At 46.8% G+C, this 22390-nt stretch overlaps 1 protein-coding gene across 11 annotated transcripts in view; it reads right to left on the bottom strand.

The window, feature by feature from the left end:
* The window catches only part of LOC119180814 (uncharacterized), a 317273-nt gene that overhangs the window by 8855 nt on the left and 286028 nt on the right, over window positions 1-22390 (bottom strand). For all 11 annotated transcript variants that reach the window (XM_075874896.1, XM_075874897.1, XM_075874898.1 and 8 more), the window contains 5 exons: window positions 14687-15132; window positions 11590-12264; window positions 10315-10758; window positions 7979-8997; window positions 4845-5019 (listed from right to left, as the gene is read on the bottom strand). In XM_075874896.1, the coding sequence (XP_075731011.1) occupies window positions 4845-5019; window positions 7979-8997; window positions 10315-10758; window positions 11590-12264; window positions 14687-15132 (2759 nt within the window). The remainder of the gene's footprint in view (window positions 1-4844; window positions 5020-7978; window positions 8998-10314; window positions 10759-11589; window positions 12265-14686; window positions 15133-22390) is intronic.

Raw genomic sequence — 22390 nt, 5'->3', positions numbered from 1 at the left:
ACGAAAGTGGCAGTGCTTCCTCAAAAAAGGGAAACAAAATGAATTAGCCAATTACTACCCAGTACCAATATTACCCATTTTTTCAAAGATTCTTGAAAAAGCAATTCATGGGTTCTGTAAGTTTGTCGAAAGCTCCACTGTAACACGTACCCCATCAGTTTAAGTTCTCAAAAACTAGGTCAACAGATTTAGCTTTGCTTCAGCAGAAAGAATATATTTTAACAGAATTTGAAAGCAAGCTTATAGCATTTACTGTTCACTCGTTGATTATTACAAGGCTTATTACCTGGTAAATCAAGAGGTCTTGTTAAGTTAGATATTTATGGCATACATGGCAGTGGGCTGAATTTACAGCGGTCATACTTGTTCCATAGGCGACAAGTTATTCAAATAACTTGATATATACCAAAATTTGTATGTCATGACAAGAGTGTATGGCGAACATAAATGACAAGTCTTAAGGTGCAGTCATGACACACATGTAAGGTATTATTTACATGTCATGGTCTCGGGATGCTCGCGGCCATTTAATTTAGAGGGTAGGCAACAAGCGTGACTGTAACAATAACATAAATTACAGGTAGTGACATGAAAATCATGATGTGCATGTAATGTCCATGACTTCCATGTTACGCTCATGGCAAGCTTACGGTTGAAACCGATTCACATACATCGAAATCGGTATTGTGCGACGTGATTTGTATGACGAACATATACGGCATGTTGTAACGTGATAATAACGACATGCGTGTCATGTGCACTATGACTTACGTGCACGCTAATGGGAAGCTCGTGCACGTTTCGCTTGCTTATGATGCAGCAAAAAATAGGCGTTGTGCACCGTGACCATAAGACATTTATTCATATATGACTAGTGGTAATAAAAAAATAATGATTTGAATACCATGCATAGCATGATTTACATGCTACGCTCAAGGTGAGCTCGCGGTAGTTTTGCTCGCTTGATATACACCAAAGTGGTGTTGTGGGACATTACTGTATGACGAACATGTATGAAAGGTGGCAAAAAGTATACAATGATATACATGTCATGTGTGCCATGACTATTATGTAACGCACATAGTGAGCTTGTAATCATTTAATTCATTCGATCTACACTAACATTGGTATTGTGCCATTTGAGTATATGACGACTATATAACGCGACATCGTTATATAAGCAAGTGGTAACATGAAAATAAAGAATTACATGCCATGCATGACATGATCATCCACATGTCACGCTCATGGTGAGCTCGTGGTCATTTCGCTCACCTGATATACACCAAAACTAGCGTTGGTGACATATGAATGTGTGACGAACATATACGACAGGTGGTAAAAGGTAAATAATGACAAACGTGTCATGTGGATGATGACACGTGCATGCTGCACAAGCTGCCAATTCAATCACTGGATCTACACTAAAATTGCTTTTGCACAGCGTTACTGTATGATGAACATATCTGTCACATCGTAACGTGACAAAAACTAATTGCATGCTATGAATGACATGATCATCTACATGCCACGCTTAAAGTGAGCTCGCGGTCGTTTTGCGCGCTGATACGCACGTTTTGCGCGCTTGATATGCATAAATGCCTGCTACCATATTCAGAATGCCCGTGGCATCATCTGTTCCAAGAGCGGTGAAGCAACACTCTGAACTGCCTCGTGAGCAGATGCTCTGCAAATCAAACGCGAAGCTTCTTACGACGAGTAAGGCTATAAGCATTTCTCGCGCTTTACATCTCGTAGAAGTTCCTGCTGTTTTCGTGTAAAACGTCGAGAATGCTTTCCTCAACGCTCGGGAATGTCTACAGCATGTGCATTCCAGACTGCGGAAGCAGCTTCATCAAGTATGTACTATCGCGACGGAAAGAAACGCGAATAGCAGGAAGCGTTGCTTTTGACTGAGTCGAACTGCAGCATGCATGCCTTAGCCGTAATGAGGTAAAACTAGTGCTGTAAGGCGGCATCACCGTAGCGCTGAAATCCTCCTCCGGCTTGCGCTCATGCATCGCATGTGCTTAGCATTGGACCGTCATGCCTGATATTCGAAACACACACGTGGTGCGAAGGTTCCAGCAGGAGCAACATTTTATTGTGTTACGGTGACGCCAGCTGAAAGCAGATTTGCCTAGCGACTCAAGACAGTTCCACTGAGTCGAAAGCTAGGCTCTCCGCTGTTCACGTTCCTCTGCATCGCGATAGTACGCCATTGCAATTGTACTACGCGTGCGCACTGCGTGCCTACGCGTGTGAATCGTAATATATTCTATTATTGGCACGCAGTCTGCGAAAATTGAGAGTGTACAGCAGTGATTTTCGCCGCACACTACCAGCATACTGCACGCAAGTAATTGCTGTGAATAGCGAAATGCTTGTTGTTCTGCTAGAATTAACGAAGCGTGCTTACTCGCACAGTTTTACTGGGGCTCGTAGTTTTTCCTGTTGTTTGTAATTATCCACTAGCGGTGGCATTTTTCGTTGCGGATAGAAATCTCTGCAAAGTGAGGACGCCGCAAAGGCACGATTACCGCGTCGTGTTGTGATCTTCACAGACAGTGCCGAGTAATATCTTCCTTTTGCACCGCTTTCTTTTGCATCCAAAGATGGCGCAGTGGTTCCCAAACAACATCTTGAAAGACGGAGCAGCGTGAATAGGCGTTTTCCCGTATCCTATAAAGAGCCAGAGATGCCGCTCACCATGCTAACTTGGCGCTACAGATACACGCCTTGGCAGTTCGAAACAAGATGGCACATGCATGCGAGAGCATGTCGCTGCGAGCCTGTGCCCCTGGGTGCGAGATAGACGTGCTCTGATCTAGACATCAAAATTTTTCTTACGCTTAGTGACCATATGACCAACATACACGCCAGGTGATTGATTGATATATGGGGTTTAATGTCCCAAAACCACTATATGATTATGAGAGATGCCGTAGTGGAGGGCTCCGGAAATTTCGACCACCTGGGGTTCTTTAACGTGCACTCAAATCTGACTACACGGGCCTACAATATTTCCGCCTACATCGAAAATGCAGCTGCCGCAGCCGGGATACACATCAGGTGATAACGTCAAAATATTTACATGAATAGCATTTTTGCCGCGACTTACATGTATGCCGCTGCCTGCTTCGCATTACACCGACTCCCAAGGTGCGTGGGATCTGCCGGATCTTTTGTGACGTTTACATCACGCAATCAAGTGAGCTCGGCATCTATTTCTCTCAGTGAGGCCGCTTTTAAATTTATTGACAACAGCGTAACATTAGATATGCAGAACATGACCGCCCCAAGATGACTTGCTTTCATGAACATCACATTGTGACAAATTTCCATGTTATCTTCAAGGTTTTAAGGCAAGATCGTTAAAGTGACCTTGACAAGGACATTGAACAGTATGAGGTTTCCCAGCGAAAACTAGAATTAGAGGGTCTGCTATGCCTATTAAGAGAAAGAAAGTGGGTTGTAAAAGAACATTTCATGGCAAAACGCCTTAGAAGTCTCCGGCTGCAAGCTCCTCCAACCGCCGGCGACAGCCACTTTGCCAAGTCACGCGTGACGTCATGTACTGTAAATAGCGAAGACGTCGTCATCTACCGTGTTCAGCCACTCCAAATCATGCAGTTTTCATGCAGAATTGAAGAAAGATGAAATATCTCGATTTCACGCGCAACTGACCACGGAACATTGTTCACCCCGCACAGCTATAGCTCTTTGTTACGTAACGGCTCGCGAGAGCACCAGCGTTGCCCGACTCCCAGGCCACTCGCGTGTTTACAAAAATATTCAATTATAAATTAAGTGTTCGACCCAATTCGCTAAAATTGATCCAGCCTATTTGTGAAAACTGGGTGTCATGGGCCCTTTAAAGAGCTCGTTTCACAGAATTTCTGGCAACGGCGTCATTGACCGTGACCAAGAAATCGAGAAAGATGCAAATAAGGTAAATAATGAAAATTGCCAGGTCTGATTGAAGCACAGGCGATTTGCGTGACAAGCAGGTGTTCTCGCACACAGCCACCCATCTGCTGGCAAATACAGTGAAAAGAAATTCCTCTGCTCGAAAATTCAGTGGGGGAAAAATAGCTTTCATGGTTTACAAACACACACATCCTGCACATGTACACGTTTCGCAATAAAACGTTTATTATCACAATAATATTGCGTAGTACAAGCGTACATTGAAATCTGGCGTGAGAGCATGTGATTATCAAAAGGGCTTCATGGTTTGAAGCCAGTCACTCATTACAAAGACACTGGCGTTACTGCGCGCATTCTTTTAGGACTGTATTAGTGTATCGAATCGGGCTGGCTGGTACACAACGACTTCGAACCAAGAAACAGCACAGGAACAGGTCGGATACAAGTTGGTGTTCTCATCTCCATCCTGTTCTAGCGCTGTTTCATCTTTTAAAGTCCTTTCAGACACGTAATGATTTCACAGCAAGTTCAAAAACACTTCACGCGCATAAGTGCTCGTAGTTTAAAGCATGATACTCTTTACACAGACTGCGGCCATGTGCTATAACTGCACCGACACAAGCCACTAACTTTTATCGACGAAATTGCAGTAATTCACAATTTAAACTTCTCGAATAACATCATACAGTAAAAAGTATGCACTAAGTGGTTGAAGTACGCTCTAGGGACAGGATATTTCTATCGCACTCAACTCTTAAAGGCGAAGCTTAAGGATCCCTCAATTTTTCGCATATATCTTTGACGCGTTTTTGCGAGAATAAACGGTTTGAGCACCGCCTATCCTGTCCTCTTGCTTCGTTACTCGTTCACATATTTTCCTCAGAGCAAGTGCATTACAACGTGGTTACACGTACGCTGGAGGCCTCTGGAGATCCACCGGTAGCGGCGTGTTCCAGAAGGCTTGCATCACTAGCAACGCAGTGCAGGGTGGGTGCCTCTCCAGCATCAACGGCGTGATCCGCGTCGACCAATGTGCCTCCCTCGAACAGACCCAGGTTGGGCTGGCCGAGAAGTCGAAGGCGTTGACGTCTGCCAGAAAGAAGAATGTTCAAGCACTTGTCAGGGTCAGCAAGATACAGTTGGATTGCTACCTTATATATATCACTGAGACCGCGCATAGGTCGGAAAACTGAGAATCAGATCGAGCTGTGAGTCCTAGTGAGGAAGGGCAAGGTTGGGCTGCACTATCGAAGACACATTGTTGTGACTCTCGTCCGTGGGCAGCATGCTGTCCATGAGGGGCATAGCCGGGGCGCGTTCCCACGTCCTGAAACTCCAATGCTTTTTTCTAGGAACGAGCGTCAAGCGGTGGGAAGCAGCAAAGGTATAGGAAAGTGGCAACTTCGACGGTCCGTGAGCCAATGCCCCTACAGGAGTTTCCTCGATGATGGCTTGTTTGGAGAGACAGCGCGGCCGACCGACAGCGCAGGTCATGACAAAGCGATTAAGTCGCTAATCCTTTGCTTTCCTTCCAGGGAAAGATGGCAGGATCACTCATCCGCCAACTTGTTCCGTGAAGGACCACACTTTTCCTCTCTTTAGTGAAAGAACATTGACCAGAAGAACATTGCATCATAAGATGCAATGGCTATTCGGCAACTATGTGTTATTGGCTGATGCCATGGTGGGTGGTGTCATGCGTGTGATTGATTTTCCAATCAAAAAGGAGGAGCCCAACAGGGCTTAAAACAACGCTGAAAAGTCCAGGACGTCGCTCTGAACTATGGTTTAACGGTTCATCCACCGCGCTCGTGGTTTGCGGAACTCTAACCTTCTATGCTCTAAATAGTTGTAAATAGTGCCAGTAAACCTATTTATTTTTCGTTTCTCCATCTTGTCAGCATCATTTCCTCCACTCGGAGTCGCTCCATGCTACCACAGGAGTCCGAATCTGACTTAACCCTGACGTCTCTGCAACCCACGTCAGTGGGGAAACGTCGGATGAGACGCCGGTCCGCAACAACATGTAAATTAAAGGGCTCGTTTTAAAGACAGTCTTTCTTGGGGACCTTCAACGGAAAAATTTTGGTCTGGCTGTCTATTTGTCTGTTTGTCCACCCTTAACAATATTCTAATGTCTGAACGGCACCTAACGATAACACGAACCGACGACCCCATCCGCAGTGCCCACCAATATTGCTCAAGATTCAGCGTTCATACTTGTGCGATTGTCAATTAAAAAGCAATTATTGCACATATCTGAGGCACTATAACAACACGTCAATAATCTGAATGTGTACTTTATACTAGAAAAGACAAGGGTAATTCTAAGGACCGTAGCGTTTATAACGCCGCACTAACCATGCAATGCTTGCACGAAAAGGCCAGAGTTTCCAACACTTTGCTAAAACGGCACGGTGGTGGCACCTACCCGTCGCCTTGCGTTCTATACCTTATCACCTCCAAGACTGGCGCGCACGCTGCGCGCTTCGTTTTCCAAGATAACTGCCAGATAGCGCTCATGCCTCACGTGTGACGTGACTCGATGCTCTCGATCGCCTCCGATGCCCGCTCGAGGCACTCTGACGCAGCGCCTCCAGAATACCATTCACCGACTTTCTTGCGCAGAATATAATAATAATAATAATAATAATAATAATAATAATAATAATAATAATATGTGGGGTTTAACGTCCCAAAACCACCATGTGATTATGAGAGGCGCCGTAGTGGAGGGCTCCGGAAGTTTCGACCACCTGAGGTTTTGCGCAGAACATCAAACAAGCGTTTTGTTCACTCTCTCCAGACGCAAGACTATTGTCTTTCGACGACATTTGCAGTGCAACATGCAGATCGAATACGGGGCCATTTTTTTCTCGAGTTTTCATATATGCATATATACGTATACATCTACGGTGATTGACGGTGGCGGCTGCGGCGGCGGCGAAGAACCAGCCGAGACTGTCGATACATTGTTATCACAATTATAAAATTAAGTCAGTGCCTGAAGCGAATCGCTTGGGATGTTCAAGGAAAGAAAAAAAAAAACCCCAACCATTTTGTCATCGCGACGGCGCGAACCCGTCATGAGTGTCTCCATAACTGCTATTGAGATAACAATGCGGGGGCACACAAGACACACCACGCTGAGCCTCCCAAAGCATTTGCACCGGTCAAAGATGCAGCGAAACAGGGGCATATCTCGCAGTTGCACCGAGAAGGGGACCCCCTTTGTTTTGAAGGCTTGTGTGCGTGCATATAAAGCGTAAGAGATGAAGCAGGCGGAGGGGGAGGCAAGGCAGTACCAGCGCAGCAAATGAATCGCTTCAGTTGGTGTACTTTCAGTTTGGAATAACAGAGAGCTTTTTAAAGGGGAACATATTCGACAATGATCTGTCTGGCTGGGTAAAAATTCATACGAATAAAATAAACTATCCAGCCACTTTTAGTCCAGAGTTTCTAAAAATAAATTTTAAAAACTAAAAGCTGATCCGACGTTTCGGCACATATTCGACCCCTTCCACAGGGGTGACTGTTTGGCCAGCTAGCGACATATTATTTTGGTGGTATCACCCTATCCAGCATCCTTCTTCCCGCCATTCTTGTTGCTGCAGTGTTTTCTCCACTAGTTCCGTACACCGCGCACGTATACAATCGATTCAGTGATATGTCGGGCTTAATGTCCCAAAATCACCATATGATTATGAGAGATGCCGTAGTGGAGGACTCCGGAAATTTCGATCACCTGGGGTTCTTTAACGTGCCCATGTATACACTCGGACTGTCTTTTCGTGTGGCTACTTTCCGTGTTGATAGCCTGGACATTGTCGAAATTAATGCAATACTATGGACTATAATTGGCTGGAGAGTATTTTATTCGTATAGACCTACACTTGGCACACCAATGACACTGTGTGCAAACACGCTCACAAGAAGGATGTCAAGACACCGCAATGCCTGCCAACAAATGCCTACCGACAAATGAAGATGTTCAAACATTTATGTACTTCCTTGGGCCATCCCTTCTTTTCGGAAGGAAAAAACTAACCTGAGTTCCTCTTCACGCTCCTTCATGGCACGCATCTCCTCCTGGATCTTCGTCTCCGCCGTGACGAGGCCCTTGCGGACGGCGTCAACTGCGCCCTTCTGCAGCTGCGGAGGCTTCATCTCCCGGTACTCCAGCTTGTCGCCGTTCTGAGGTGATGGGGGACTGGTGAAGGCCAGCTCCTTCCCACGACTTGCAAGGAACTTCTGCATGCTCACCCCGCGAACATTGGCAACGGGAGAGGCCTTCGCTACCACAACGTGACCATTGGCGTGAACGTGGCCGTTGGCTGCCTTGGCCACAGCCGAGGCGACACTGCAGGCTGAAGTCGTCGGAGAAGAGACCCGGGCTGGAGTTTTCTCGAAGATCTCAACATTAGGCAGAGACGATTCGAACGGTGCCACTCTCCTCGTAGCAGAGGCGATCGGCGTTGAAGGTGACGCGACGACAGTTTCGTTTCCTATCCTGGTCACCTTGGAGTCGGTCCTCTCCTGTGAGATTGTTTGAATGTGTCCGGACTCTCGAAGAGCCATCTCGCGCTGCGTCTGTTCTTCGATCTCTTGCTGGATTCGGGATGTGGCAAGGATCTTTTGTGTGCTGACTCCGCGAAGCCCCATGGACGCAGGGACGACCTTAGCACCCTTGACTGGAGAGGCCGCTTCACCCTTCTTGATGAATCCTTCCGCCTGGAGTTGTCCCAGCAGCCCCTTCTCCTTCCTGAGGGCCTCTTCCCGGTCACGTGCTAGCCGTATCTCACGTTCTATCGGCGACTCGCCCGAAACAAAAGTCGGGGACGGCACTGAATCTTCTGTGGCATCCGAGAGGGGTCGTACTGTTATCTTGTCTTTTCTGCGTGGTCCGAAAAAAGTCGAGCCGCTCGGAGGAATCGACTCGACACTCACGGTCCGAGACAGTCCGCTGCTTGAGGTCACAGATGCGACCGGGCTGGACACGTCATTGACAGCGACACCGTCTTCATTGCCACTGCTGCCAACCTCGCTGCACTTGAGGTGGTCATTGCTCTGCGAGAGAAGCAGCCTCGTCATCACCGAAATGGAAAGGAGTGCACTGTATTTGGCCTGTACTATCACCAACAGTAAGAGCTATGCCCCACAAAGTGTGCGGCCCCTGCAAGGCTGTACAGTGGCACCAATCGTGGCATATTTTCAAGTTATCGGGAGAAGATATGGTTGTCTCTATGAGTGCGCATCACTCCGAATCACTTAATTTCACCCTCCTTCTACTGAAGCTTTACAGAAAAAAAATATTCGAAGTTTGGCTTCGAACAAGGACGACACGCAGTTATCGTTTCCAAAGGTGATATCGCGACAGCGTAAAGCATGAAAGCAAGTTGAGACGGCCTGCACTCGCAGAAACGGCCAAACCCTCCCTTTATGAGTCATAAACATGTCAATACAGTACAACCTTACAGTGCACATGATCATGCGCTCCCGCGAGTAGTGCACACTGAGCCCGAACGTAATGTCGACACGATGCCCATTGAAGGCTGCATGACTTGACTGAGATAAATCTCCGAGAATTAATATGCTTTGAAATTAAAAGATACATAATGACGCAGACACGCCGAAGAAATTTCCGAAAGGATTGGCACGCACTTTAATGCAAAAAAGTTCCGACACTTCAAACTTTGCATGTTTCAAGCCAACTTCCTGTACGCAGGGGACAGGAAATATACCTTACAAGTCCAACAGTACAACACACTCCATCCAGCAGGTATAAACGTGTCTAAGGGGGCTCCGAAATGAATTCAATATGGTTAATACACAACAAAAACCAATGACAGTTAGGCCCCTATTGGGAATTTCTAACCAACCATTATGTAGTGGTGCTTCTTTTTGACAACTGTGATTCAGCGAAATGTCTGAAGCCACTCCCCCTAGTTCTTTTTTTTAATTCACGGAATAACTCTTCCCTCTTCCCTCACACAACTCGTCACAGCGGCACCCTCCGGCACCCACGGCCTCCACCTGCAGCTACACCCTCCCCCTCTTTCGTACTGATTGGAGGAGAGTGTAGGAAGCGTGTACAGGCGTGCGCTAAGGAAATCAGTTCTATAGCCCTGAATTAAGAAGGCAAGTCCACTAGCCAAAACATCAGCACGCAATTGTTTACGAATTCATTTTCTTTTTCTTATTCATATACAGCAAATTAAGCTTTCCCCTTTCTACCGTTTTATGCTGTTCTGATGTACCGTTGCCGCCTGCGTCACTCGCTGGCCAACTGAAATGCAAGGTTTTTGACTGGGCTAGTTCGTGAAGATAGCACCCAGCGCACTCGGAGACAGCGCTTGTGTTCGTCTCGATTATGAAACACCGTACCTGGGTGTGCAGGCGCTCCCTGAGCTCCCGCAGCTCTTCTTCCCGCTCCTGGAGCTCCCGGATTTCGTCGGCAATCTTCGAGTCGGACGGACACGTGAACCGCTTCTCGATGGGAGCGGGGAACGGTGCGGGACTGGAGACAACGCTAGGAGGTGACGTTGCCGATGCCATAGACAGCTGAGGCGCTGTGAGTCGCGCAGGTTTGGGCGTCTCTGGCGCTCTGTCGCATGATGGTTTCTCGGGCGCTGCAGAGCTAAGCCTCGCCGCTTCTTGGGCGAGCTTTCGTTCCCGGGCGATCATCTCCTCGCGCTCCTTCTGGGCCCGAATCTCGCGCGCAACGATGCTGTCTTCGACGCTCTGCTTCAGGTGACGCGACTCGTGTCTCACAGTCGGCAGCGGAGGTGGCTCGGCGACCCGCTCTTCTTGCTCACAGACAGGGGACGCCTGCGCACATAACTAATAGGTTGACAAGGGCGCCGAATCAGGCTAGTTGGTCATTCACGATCGTAAGATAACCGCGCAAAACACAGACACCCCGAGACAGACGAAACTGGTTTATTTCTTAAGAAGGGCCGATTTCATAGCACTGACACATACAAGTAGATAATCACAACATGCGCAGAAACTCTTTCTTTTTAAAGGAGAAGAGCTCAGCGCTTAAGCCCACTTCTGTGATTTCACGCGTGATGTGCTCCCGGTTTTCAGAAAGGACACTCCACCCGACATACAGCGGAATGCACCCGCAGCGAGAACAACGATGCCTTGTTTATATTTTTCAGCATTGTGCTTGTGCTCAGATAATCTAGAATTGAGGCACCTGGACGTTTGACCTGTATTAATTATCTGATCTGCGTGATGTGTCAGTGCTACAAATACTGTTTCTGAAAACGAACCAGTTGGAAGCTGGCACTTGTTTGTGTCTCTGTGTTCGTCCGTCATTTGGCGCTTTTATTTTATGATAATAGGCTGACCATACTACAAAGATCTTCCTACACTGAACAAGGAAATCTGACAGTGCTACATACTCATCTGGAGAGCTGAAGAAGACATGGAGGAGCTTCTTCTACACCGTAAAAACTATAATGTTCTTTGGCAGAAACCTTTGCGAAAGCTTTTACATTGCATAATATGATTATGCACTGAATAACTCCTCACCCCCTCACACAATACTCCAGCTGGAGCCTGTGGGAGCTTTGTGACTAAATAAATAAATAAATAATAAATAAAGCTACAGCACTTTTTTTTTTTTCAAAATAAGTATGCGAGACCACTTACAGTCCCCGCCTCCTTAGTAAAATCTTGGCACTCTGCAGGATCGTGGACCAGTTCATGCTCTACAGAAAGGGCTTGCTCCTGTGCAGACGTCTCTTCAACGCCGGGATCGGTGCCCCCGATATGTGTCACTGCTTCAATGCTGCAGCTACACTCTTCAACGGCAGGTTCTGTGTCGGTCACGGAGACGACGGAGCAGCCCGCCGCGAGCTCGGGTTCCACAAACTGAACGTCGTCGACCCTCGTGAACTCAGACTCGACGTCACCAAGGCGCGACTCCCCGGCCAACACTACTGGCTGAGCATCGCAGCAATGTTCATTGGGTGGCCTCTCATCCGAAGCTGGCGAGCCAGTGGTTGTCGAGCCAGTAGTTTCGACAACTACCGGCTCGACATCGCTTGCTACCTCCGTGATGGCCTCCGAGGCACTGTCTTGCTCGTCGTTGGACTGTTCCGAGTCCACAGGCGTGGATTCTTGGACGACGACGAAAGGAATGTCGGAATGAGACTCCGGCGCTGACGCTTCGGCCATAGCAGCGTCACATTCGGGGTCAGACAAGGTTGTGCCGTTGGAACCGCAGTCACCGATGTTGGAGGGAGGTGGAGACAGCTCCGCGGACACTTCGCTGGACAGCGATGAGTCGTCGTAAAGGACACCCGTGCTCTCTGTCGGGGTTGTCTGCGAGGAGAATAAAGTCGCATTAAGTCTAGCAGAAACTTATTCTGCTAGATGGTTCTACAAGCACGAGCAAGACGTTTTTTGAAGAAATGAATTTCAATGCGCTTCTTTGCAGCAACATAAGTGACCATACGGGACGCCAGAGACAAACCTGGCTACAGACTGTTAAGGCGTGATGATAATGTGGGCTAGTTGGTTTGGCAGCATTGTAACGAAAAAACTGCGCAAGAAGACAACGATGGAAGGGGCGCACACGCGAGTGCTGACCCCCAACTGGTTTCTATTTGCCGTGATGCATGAAATATATACACAAAGAAATAAATAACTGTTCAACAATATCGTGCACTTTTCTCTTATACGTAACAATCGCCGCTAGCAATACAAATCTAAATACAGCCGTCCGTTCTCGGCCAGTGCTAGTGCCGCCATGCACTATCCTGTTTTTCTGTGCATGCAGCTTCTATAGTGATCATGAGTGCACAAGCCGTTCATGAGGAAGGATGCTGCACCTAATTAGACGGGATGTTCGACCGCCGGCGGTGACCATCCCGCAGCGTCGGGGAAGTGTAATGCAAAAAAAAAAATCCCAATCGCATGATGTATATCGTCACCGTATGACATCATCATGACGTTAGAGGAAGCGAAAATCTCGAATGTCACAAATTCAGGCATGCGGTCATGCGCCGTAACGCTACACGACTAAAGGGACTTCACGCACGATGCCCTTGTAGCGTCGTCCTTGGGGAGGCGACCAGAACCTGAGAGCGCGTGACCTCGCCAGGAGAGAATGAACACGGCGCTTGGCAGTGGGGCGTGCACGTGAAGCCACGGCTTGTGTTCTCTGCTACCTTGTAGAGTACATCTACTACTGAGAAGGAGGTGAAGAAGATGCCTTTCACCTTCGAGTCCTCTTCGGTGAATGCACGAGGATTTCTGTGAGTTTTTAGGGGCGAAGCTCCTTAGGTTTGTCTGCCGTAGTTGTCTGCCATAGTACCCTAGTACGGGAAGTATTTGTATCACTAGATGGCGCTCGCATCATTCGACATGTTTCCATAAACGGACGGGCAGACATACATACAGACAGACATACATATGGATGGACGGGCGGATTTACGGTTTACCGATGAAACCCTGTGAAGCTTCGCCCTACTCATCATTATTCACAGCATGATAGGCTGTGATTTTTGTCGCCTACTGCAATTAACTGCCCTTTTCTCTTATAATCGACGCTGTACTGGTGGCAAGCATTTTTATTTTTTTGTGCGGAAGCTCTTGCGGTCGCTGTGAGTTGAAACATCATCATGTAAAGAAAATTCCATCTTTTAGAGTTGGCCTCTAACACTTAGTCATTGTGGAAATTGGTGGCGACGCGCTTTTCTAAACCTGCACGTCAAATCCTCTGGAGAAAGGACCTATATGTGAGATATGAAAAAAGCGTCCTTCACAATGGCGTATTCAGGTGACACTGCTGAAACTGGCCCCGCTTCCCCTGCTTTTACAATCTTTACCTGTTTATACCATGGAATGGTACAAATAACTGACAGGGACTCGGTCTTGATGGATTGATGACACAACCACTCTATTTCAACACGACAATAAAGCAGCTATAGAGGTCGGAAATGCTTTTTTTTTTTCATTACAAGATTGGGAGATAAATGCATGAGCTACCCATGCATCTTTATACCTGTCAGAAAAGGAACTGGGGTTGCTTGTCTAAGGGCTGTAAAATGGAAAAGTGAAAAGTTGGTTATGTGTGTCCTGCTCTACGCAGTCATTGAGCATGACCACTTGTTTGCGTGTGTCGTCTTTCCGAAAACTAAACGTCGCTAAAAAAAAAAAGTCGGTATGGGAAAACTAGTATTTCATTAGTGGAGTCGCTGTGAAGTTAGCACCTGTGTCCCTGTATCTTAATTATTTGCGGTATTACACAATGTGGTCGTACACAAGCTAGCTCAGCTTTCCTTACTACTGCATGCACTTCGTAACTACGATCCTGGTCCTCGTGAGCCTAAATTTTGGGACTGAGAAACGCCAGTTGAGGCGAGTTGGAGAGCTCCGGTGGTCTGTAATCCTACGTGTCTTGCTGATGCCGTCTTGCGTGCCAACTGTGGGTTGAATGCCCACTGTGAAAACAGCAGTGACCCCAATTCGCCTTTCTTACAGTGCCACGATGCGTGCACGCCTTCCCTAGCGGAAAAGTCGTGATACGCCCCTTCATATACGAGGCTTTGCTTCTGGTAGTACCAATTGTCCCGTTCCTTGCCATAAACGGCAGAGGGCTGCACAGGAAAATAAAACGATGTCCTGGTGCATGCGCCCTTCCCCTAGAAGGGAAGTCCTGAAACACCCCTTTATCTCGGAGGCTTTGCTTCTGGCAATGTCAGTTGTCCTATTCCCTACCAAAATAGAAAAGACGAGTCACCTGAGCAGTCGGCAAGATTTGAGGCTCCTGCATGGGTATGACTTCCTCGTAGATGTTGTCCTCTGGGACTTCGGTGTAGACGGGCTCCCCAGCCTCAATGTGGTTAGCCTTGGGCACGTGGCCGTTGAGCGTCTTCTCATGTTCGTCGTGCCCATTCGTGTTGGGTGCGACGTCGCCGTTGTGGCCATTGGTGGTGACCACGGCGTCACCATTGTGCCCGTTGGTGGTGGTAGCCCCCGCCAGTTGGCTCTTCTCGGCATTCAGGGTGTTGAGGATTCGCTCGGCCTCGCTAGGCGCTGCGGTGGCGACCTTCTTGGATGACTCGGTCGGGAGGACCACGGGACTGTCGTCGAAGCCTATCAGCTGCTGGTCTTCTTGGTCAGCCATGTTGTCGGCGGCCGCGCTCTTCTGCCTAAGGTCCAGCCTTGCCGCGCTAGGCCCCGAATCTGCGAGGAAGGTACACCGAGTAACATGAGCCCTCTGTTCAGAAGAAAAACACAGTAGCAGCAGTAGCATATAGGAGAGAGATTAGATGTTTTCAGAGCCCGCCGCGTTGGAGCAGTTGTTATGGTTCTCAGCTACTGACCCGAAGGCGACGGGTTCGATCCCGGCCGCGGCAATCACATTTCGATGGAGGCAATATAGTAGAAGCCATGTAAATTTGCAATATAAGTGCACGTTAAAGACACGAGTCGCTCCGAATTTCTACAGCTCACCACTACGGCGTGGTGAGCTGTTGCCCGTAATGATATCGTAGTTTCGGGGCATAATAACCAACAAAATCTATCTATCTATCTATCTGCCTGGCTGTGCTATTCGCGCATTTTCCTACATTACGCCAAGCTACGACAGAATGCGACGACAGAAATGACAAGAATGTTAAATATATTTTTTTCATTGCAGCTCTAAAAGAAGACACTGGTGTTGGGGAAGAACAGCAAGAGAGAAGGCAGGGAAGTTGGCTACCCTTCGCTGGCGAAAAGGGAGTACTCTAAAATGAGTATTCGGGTGCCTGGGAACCTGGGAATACATCGAATATATTAAATGAATCAAATTCACTACAACCCGAATTTTAATTCATTCGGAATGAATAAGGGGGGTGGTACAGATAATACGATATATATATATATATATATATATATATATATATATATATATATATATATATATATATATATATATATATATATATATATATATATATATATATATATATATATATCGTATTATCTGTACCACCCCCCCCCTTACCCAATGCCCCTCGAGGGCTCTGTAAAGTACCGCAAGTAAAATAAAAAAGGAAATATTAAACCCCGTGTAATCTCTGTAAAAGTGGTTTCACTGCAGTGAAACAATGCTAAGCCGTGAAAACAACTAATTATTATAAATCTGCACTGCAGCGAAGCCCCACTTCGAGATTAAATGAACATATCATTCTCGCATCTATTCATCATTTTTGACGTTTAGAAGCATGACATTCGAGCATATATGCTCTAAGTATAGAAAATGTTAAGACATCGCATATTTACAGCTTATCACTTGCATTCTACCTTTAAGCCAAAGTTTGCTGCTATTCAACGAAAAAACAAAAACGCATTTACACAGGCCTTGTATCGATACATATTGAGCAGATAAGTTAGGTCATGACAGATTTGCTCAATTTCTTTATAACATGTGACATATAATATTCGAATTCCATTCCAAATTATTACCCAAAAGCACTATTTGCTTCAAATTCGCTTGGAACCTAAAATTCACTATTCGCACAAGCTTAATCTTTAGCGCCGCCGCGGCGAAATAGTGGCTAAGGTACTCGGCTGCTGACCCGCAGGTCGCGGGATCGAATCCCGGCTGCGGCAGCTGCATTTTCGATGGAGGCGGAAATGCTGTGGGTCTGTGCTTAGATTTGGGTGCACGTTAAAGAACCCCAGGTGGTCGAAATTTCCGGAGCCCTTCACTACGGCGTCTATAATAATCATATGGTGGTTTTGAGACGTTAAACCCCACATATCAATCAATCAAGCCTAATTTTCAAAGCCACGACATAAACACTTTCAGTTTCGATATCAAGAGGGTTCTCAGTGACGTGTTATGACTGTGACGTCCCGGGGTCACAAATACTGGCGACGTGCTAGCGGAAGATCCGTCATTTGCTTGTGGTGACCGTAAAAAAACGATCAGCAAATTGTCGTCCAATGACCCCGACAGTTGTTTCTGCGATTTAAACTGCATGCAAGACGCCAGTTTGCATCATGACTCAAATGAACTAGGATGATTCGTCGGGGCCATTGCGGTAGGGCTGGCTTGCTCTGCGACGAAATGTTGTCAGACTCCGGTGTGTGGAGAGCGTCAACACTGCTTACTGAGGAAACGGAAAACGTCCACTTTCACTAAAAAGCGTGTCAGTGCTTCTTTAACACTTGTGTGCGTGGCATACTCAAAAATAGGCGCACAATGCCGCCATGACAAATGCTTTTTTTTTTTTTTGCCACACTCGTGCCAGCAAAAGTGGGGGAAGCAGCCGCCGACGCCGGGATCCCGCTGTCAACACAGAAACCGGTTCCGACGGCGGCGATGACCTCTGGCGGGCAGCTCCGCCGGGGAGCATCTACCGGCGAGGGCAAACCACTCGTCTTAAGCGAGGCGAATTATCCTTCAGTCCACTTTTCTCTTTCTTCTCATATACATTACGATTACTACAAGTATCATTCCATCTACTTTCCATGGCATCAATGTCTGCCACTTCTCATTGATGTTGCGTCTGACAAAAACAAACGAGCCCTCAAATTTCCACTTCTTTCCTTCATATATGCAAAGAGGCAGCTGAAAGTGAAAGTCAGTTTGCACAGATGAGTTATTCTTATTAAATATTTTAGCACTACATTGGCACATTCGTCCCCGCATTGCATTTCGTATGTACAAATATCTAGGAAACATTGCACCCAGTTCGTCAGTTCAATTTCGTGAACACCAGGCCAATAGCCAGGATTCTTTTTTTCTTCGTTTTTTTTTTGGGGGGGGGGGGGGGGGCACTGGTTGCGGGAGCTTTCAAACACCCCTATTTTCATTGCTTATTCTGCGCAAACCGCCCCGCTTCCTTCGTATTTCGCACCGCCACCTTCCGGCTACAAGCCTGGTAACACGTAACGCACTAACACGCGTTAACGTTCTTGACAGTTTCAAGTGCACGTACAAATTATTCTTCGCATCGAAGATGCAGCCGGGATTCAATCCCGCAGCTAAGCAGCCGAGCGTCATAACCGTGACGGGCAAGATTATTGAAGTATGCAAATACATCATCAGAATGGTTAACAGCGAAACTAAATGTTGAACAGCGTTCATTTTACACAAAAATACAGCAAATATGTTCCAACAATGAATGTAGTACTAAAGATGATAAAGAAGTTTATTTTTTTAAGTTACACAAGTATCTACCACACGAATCACGTGAGTGCACGCGAAAACGGTTCTGTTTGCCACCTGAATTTTAACCCGGCGATGTGGTCGTATATCAGAGCATAGCACACATTCCCGACACCCGTATGACGAGAGCTCTGCGCTGTCTTCCAGCCATACACTAATTCAGCAGCACTGGAATAATGTTCCGTCAACAAGCCCGAAGTGTGTGATGTTTGTGCGGTATGGTCGGTTTGGTTTATGTGGTTTATAACAACCAAAAGCGAAAGACTCCGTGGCTCTTAATAATATCGACCATCTCCGTTTTTTTTTTCAGCAAATAGTTATTTTAGTGATCATCACGTTTACGAAAAGCTCGTTTGTCGTTCGCCAATAGCACGTTCGTCGATAAGGTTGAGTAGTTAAGAGTTGAAGTCAAGCGTACGTTGGGGGAATAAACAAACCAACCTTAATAATGCACGGACGAACGTGCGTTCAACCGAGTGGTGACTACCCTGGAACCAATGTTAAAATCCAAATATGTGTTTTAGTGCATAAATGCGCATATTTTTATTGTGCAACATCATTAAAGCGATTTTTCTAACACCCGTTCGTATTTGAGAGACATTTTCTATTATAGTTCGGGATATATATGAAAAAAATAATGCCCGCTTTTTTAAGACCATGTTTGCCAAGATCGTGCCGCTTTTTTTAGGGGTTTCTTTTGTGATGATGATTATGTCCTTGTTAGCTCAGCAGCATCTGGCAACTATGGAACCAGCACCTTTCGGAACAGTGGCGTCCATTGTGCACTGCACGCAAAAAGTCGACTTTGAAAGAATACCTCGATCCCGACTGCACTTTTCTAAACGCGGTCACTCAATGCCGCACCCATGCAGAGCGTACTCGTCCCGCTCCTCTTCCAAGGAGACGACGACAACAGGCACTCGAACACAGCCGAGGTTATGCGTGAATGACCGCAAACCACCGCCGTGGCCGTATGCATAGCGTTAGCTAAAAACCCGAGGTTCATTCACCATTTTACCACGAGGGCACCACCATCTTGTGCTGTTAAGTCGATGTCTCCTGGTTTTTGTATATCGCCACGTAAATTAATGAGGCATCGAAACATGGCATGCACCAATCCAACTGTTTGCATGCGTATGCGTCTACCGTAACACTGTACGGTTATTTGTTCAAAATGCAAAACACAAATGTTAACAACCCAGTATGGCGGCAATCCATAAAATAGACAAAAAAAAAGAGTATGTGTGACTCGTTTGAGAGAGCAAACAGGTGGACTAGTTTCTATCGCACAACTGAGCCAAGAATCACACGGACGACAACAAATCTAGAAGAGGTCACTGAACTCTCCTCTTTTAAGAGTAGTCGATAGAGTTTCACGTGCCCCTTTATAGTCAATCATGTGCGTGGAAACCTGACACGCACTTTGTCTCTCGTCAAGCGCCGAGCTCGCCTTCTCTCCCAAGTTCACAACGATGGCTTTTTGGGCTTGCTGGTTTGACGCAACAGGGCGAAAGCGCTCAAGCTAGATGAAGACAGATAAGAGGCTTCGCGCACACGAGCGAATTTTATTTGGAAACAAGCAACCACGCATTTATAGCTGAAAGCCCTTGACACATGACGCGTGCGCCGTCTGCACAGCGTTCCTGTCCCGACGCAAGAAACATAGTTCTCCCTTAAGAAGAGCAATTGACGGCCTGGAAACACTTGCGTCACCTAATCTATCAATGCACTAACCCCCGTATTCACAAACGCTCCTTCACTCAAGGACTCTCCTCGACTTGAAAAAGTCGGTGGGAGCGCCATCGCTTAGCGGAACAAGTCACTGCATATCCGGCATTATTCTGCAGCGATTCTTCAGCAGCGCAGCGTCAGTTGAGCAGCGGCGCAGTGCTCAACTCAGCCAAGTGAAGGATTGAATTCGAGTCGAGGAGCGTTTCTGAATGCGGGGGTTAGCCCCAAAGATGTCGCGGTTGAGCCGATTTTTACTTCTGCTCACAAGTGAACAGTCTGTCATCTCTGACAACTCCCCGCTCATCTATGACACGCTGTAATGATGCTCCCGGAGCTTACCTTGAGGTATCGTCCACCTTGGCCAACATAACTGTTACCACAAATAAAAGGCAGATTGTCAAGCCTCTCATCTCCCTTCGAAGGTCTTACGTGCGTTCACCATCTATCTCTTCCAAAATCTTCCTACTTCTCAAACACATCGAATAATAATAATAATAATAATAATAATAATAATAATAATAATAATAATAATAATAATAATAATAATAATAATAATAATAATAATAATAATAATAATAATAATAATAATAATAATAATAATTGATGTGTTTGAGAAGTAGGCAGATCGTGGAAGAGATAGATGGTGAACGCACGCCAAACCTTCGAAGAAAGATGAGAGGCTTGACAATCCCAGTTAGGACTAAATTAGTAAATTTAACAAGTATAGCGTTCTTAAGTATAGGGACCCTCAGTGTACCATTAAACTAATTTTCGTTTCTGTAACATGGAAGCAAACATTACGGACGAAAGCCCGACCAGCCCTATAGGCAAGCCTTAACATGGAAGCGGAAGGCGATATCAAGGGTCCGTGCGTCCACTGACTCAATCAAGAGGACAAGAGTCGTGTCAAAAGGCCCAGCACTTGGTTTATTGTTTTCTGTCAGCAATAACTTATCTATAAATTGGCTACGGAGGCGGGACTTCTACCGTCATCGATGTTGCTCCGCAAGTGCGGCCGATTTGGCTTATGCTCACTCTCCACGTTGACGCGCTCGAAAAATGTGAATGGGAGAAACACTTCAGGGTGCATTTTAGCCTCGTATTGCGAATGTATATTTCACTGGGAAAACTAAACGGCCCGTTTGTGGTCGTCACGGACGCCATGTTAACATGGGACAACGGGAGTGGGGGAAAAGGCGGTGACATCTAAAAAATAGAACAAAAATAAAGACTAATGTTCCAAAGCGAACAATAACTGTATTTTACCTGCGACTTCCCGCGACTGTTTGCACCCCATATAAATCTATTTCATCGAGGCAAAATGATTGAGTATCTTGTGGGGTTTTATGTCCCAAAACCACCAAATAATTATGAGAGACGCAAGTGAGGCAAAAGGAGGAAATTATCGTTGTAGTGAAATAGTATTTCCAGGCCCAGTAGGAGGTCTGCACTTAGATTTCGTAGCTTTCACAGTGCTGTAAAGAAACGTTGTCGCCGAGTGTAACACATCCACGCAGACGACTCTCCTGGTCGTGTCGCGATTGAACTTCCAGAAATGCGCCGCCGTGCGTGTTAAAGCGCGTCCTCGTATCACAAAGGGTCGTCTGCCGAGAGAAGAAAAAAAAACGGGAACAGGCTGAGCGTATTTTTAGCGCACATTACGTTTCATTTATTCCGAAGGAGCGCCCACAGATGCGCCGCAGTGGGCTGCTTCCTCGAAGAGCTGACCACCCGGCGAAGCAGCGGACGCGACTCTCGTGCCAGATGCGCACACCTCTCGGAGACCAGCTCCGCCTGCTGCTAAGGTAGTACTGACACGATTCCGAGGCAGCCCGAAAGAAACGTTTTCGTTTCCACAGTGTGCTCTATTAACACTCTCCCCACACCGGAGCCAAACAAAACGCATGAAATATGTTACTTTGATTTTAAAATTTTCGCAAGCCAACCCCACCGCAATGGACCTCATCCATGACAACATAGTTCACGAGGTTCGCCAAGTGTGCGAGCCTTAATCGCTGTCGCAGTCTCTACACGACCATTCACTCCTCGTCGTTTACGGGAACCACGTGTGACTGACAGTGAATGACATAGCTGATGCTGGTATGTCGCGAGCCGAAGTCTTCACGTGACGTCAGACTTGCGTTGACTCACCACTACGAAGTTGTCCTGTCGATAACGGAAAACAAAAGTGCTCTTTTAAGGCAGATGCATTCGAGATATATTCAGTGCACTGCCAAGCACTACGATGCCGTTTATAGGGTTCTGGACTCCCATGTTTTTACTTGTAAACAAAATCTGAAAATATTTCAAGTACATGTCAGTGGTCCTTTGAGACGAATCGACTAGCCCGCTCTGCTAAACTATCAGAGCCTTCGCTACACGACACAATGCTTTTTAACAGCAGTGTTTCCCTTCGTATAACAAAACAGCCTTTCCACCATAAAACGCACGGCCATGGCTTCGTCATGACCGTGTGATCCGAGGCGCCGTACCCGAGCGACAGTGCATGGCTATGCGAGCAAATATGGCGGCTCCCTTGCAGCACAGAGG

This window comes from Rhipicephalus microplus, chromosome 10 (assembly GCF_043290135.1).
Source record: "Rhipicephalus microplus isolate Deutch F79 chromosome 10, USDA_Rmic, whole genome shotgun sequence".
Lineage (NCBI taxonomy): Eukaryota > Metazoa > Arthropoda > Arachnida > Ixodida > Ixodidae > Rhipicephalus > Rhipicephalus microplus.
Note: the sequence above shows the minus strand (reverse complement) of the source record. Positions and strands in the feature narration are given on the sequence as shown.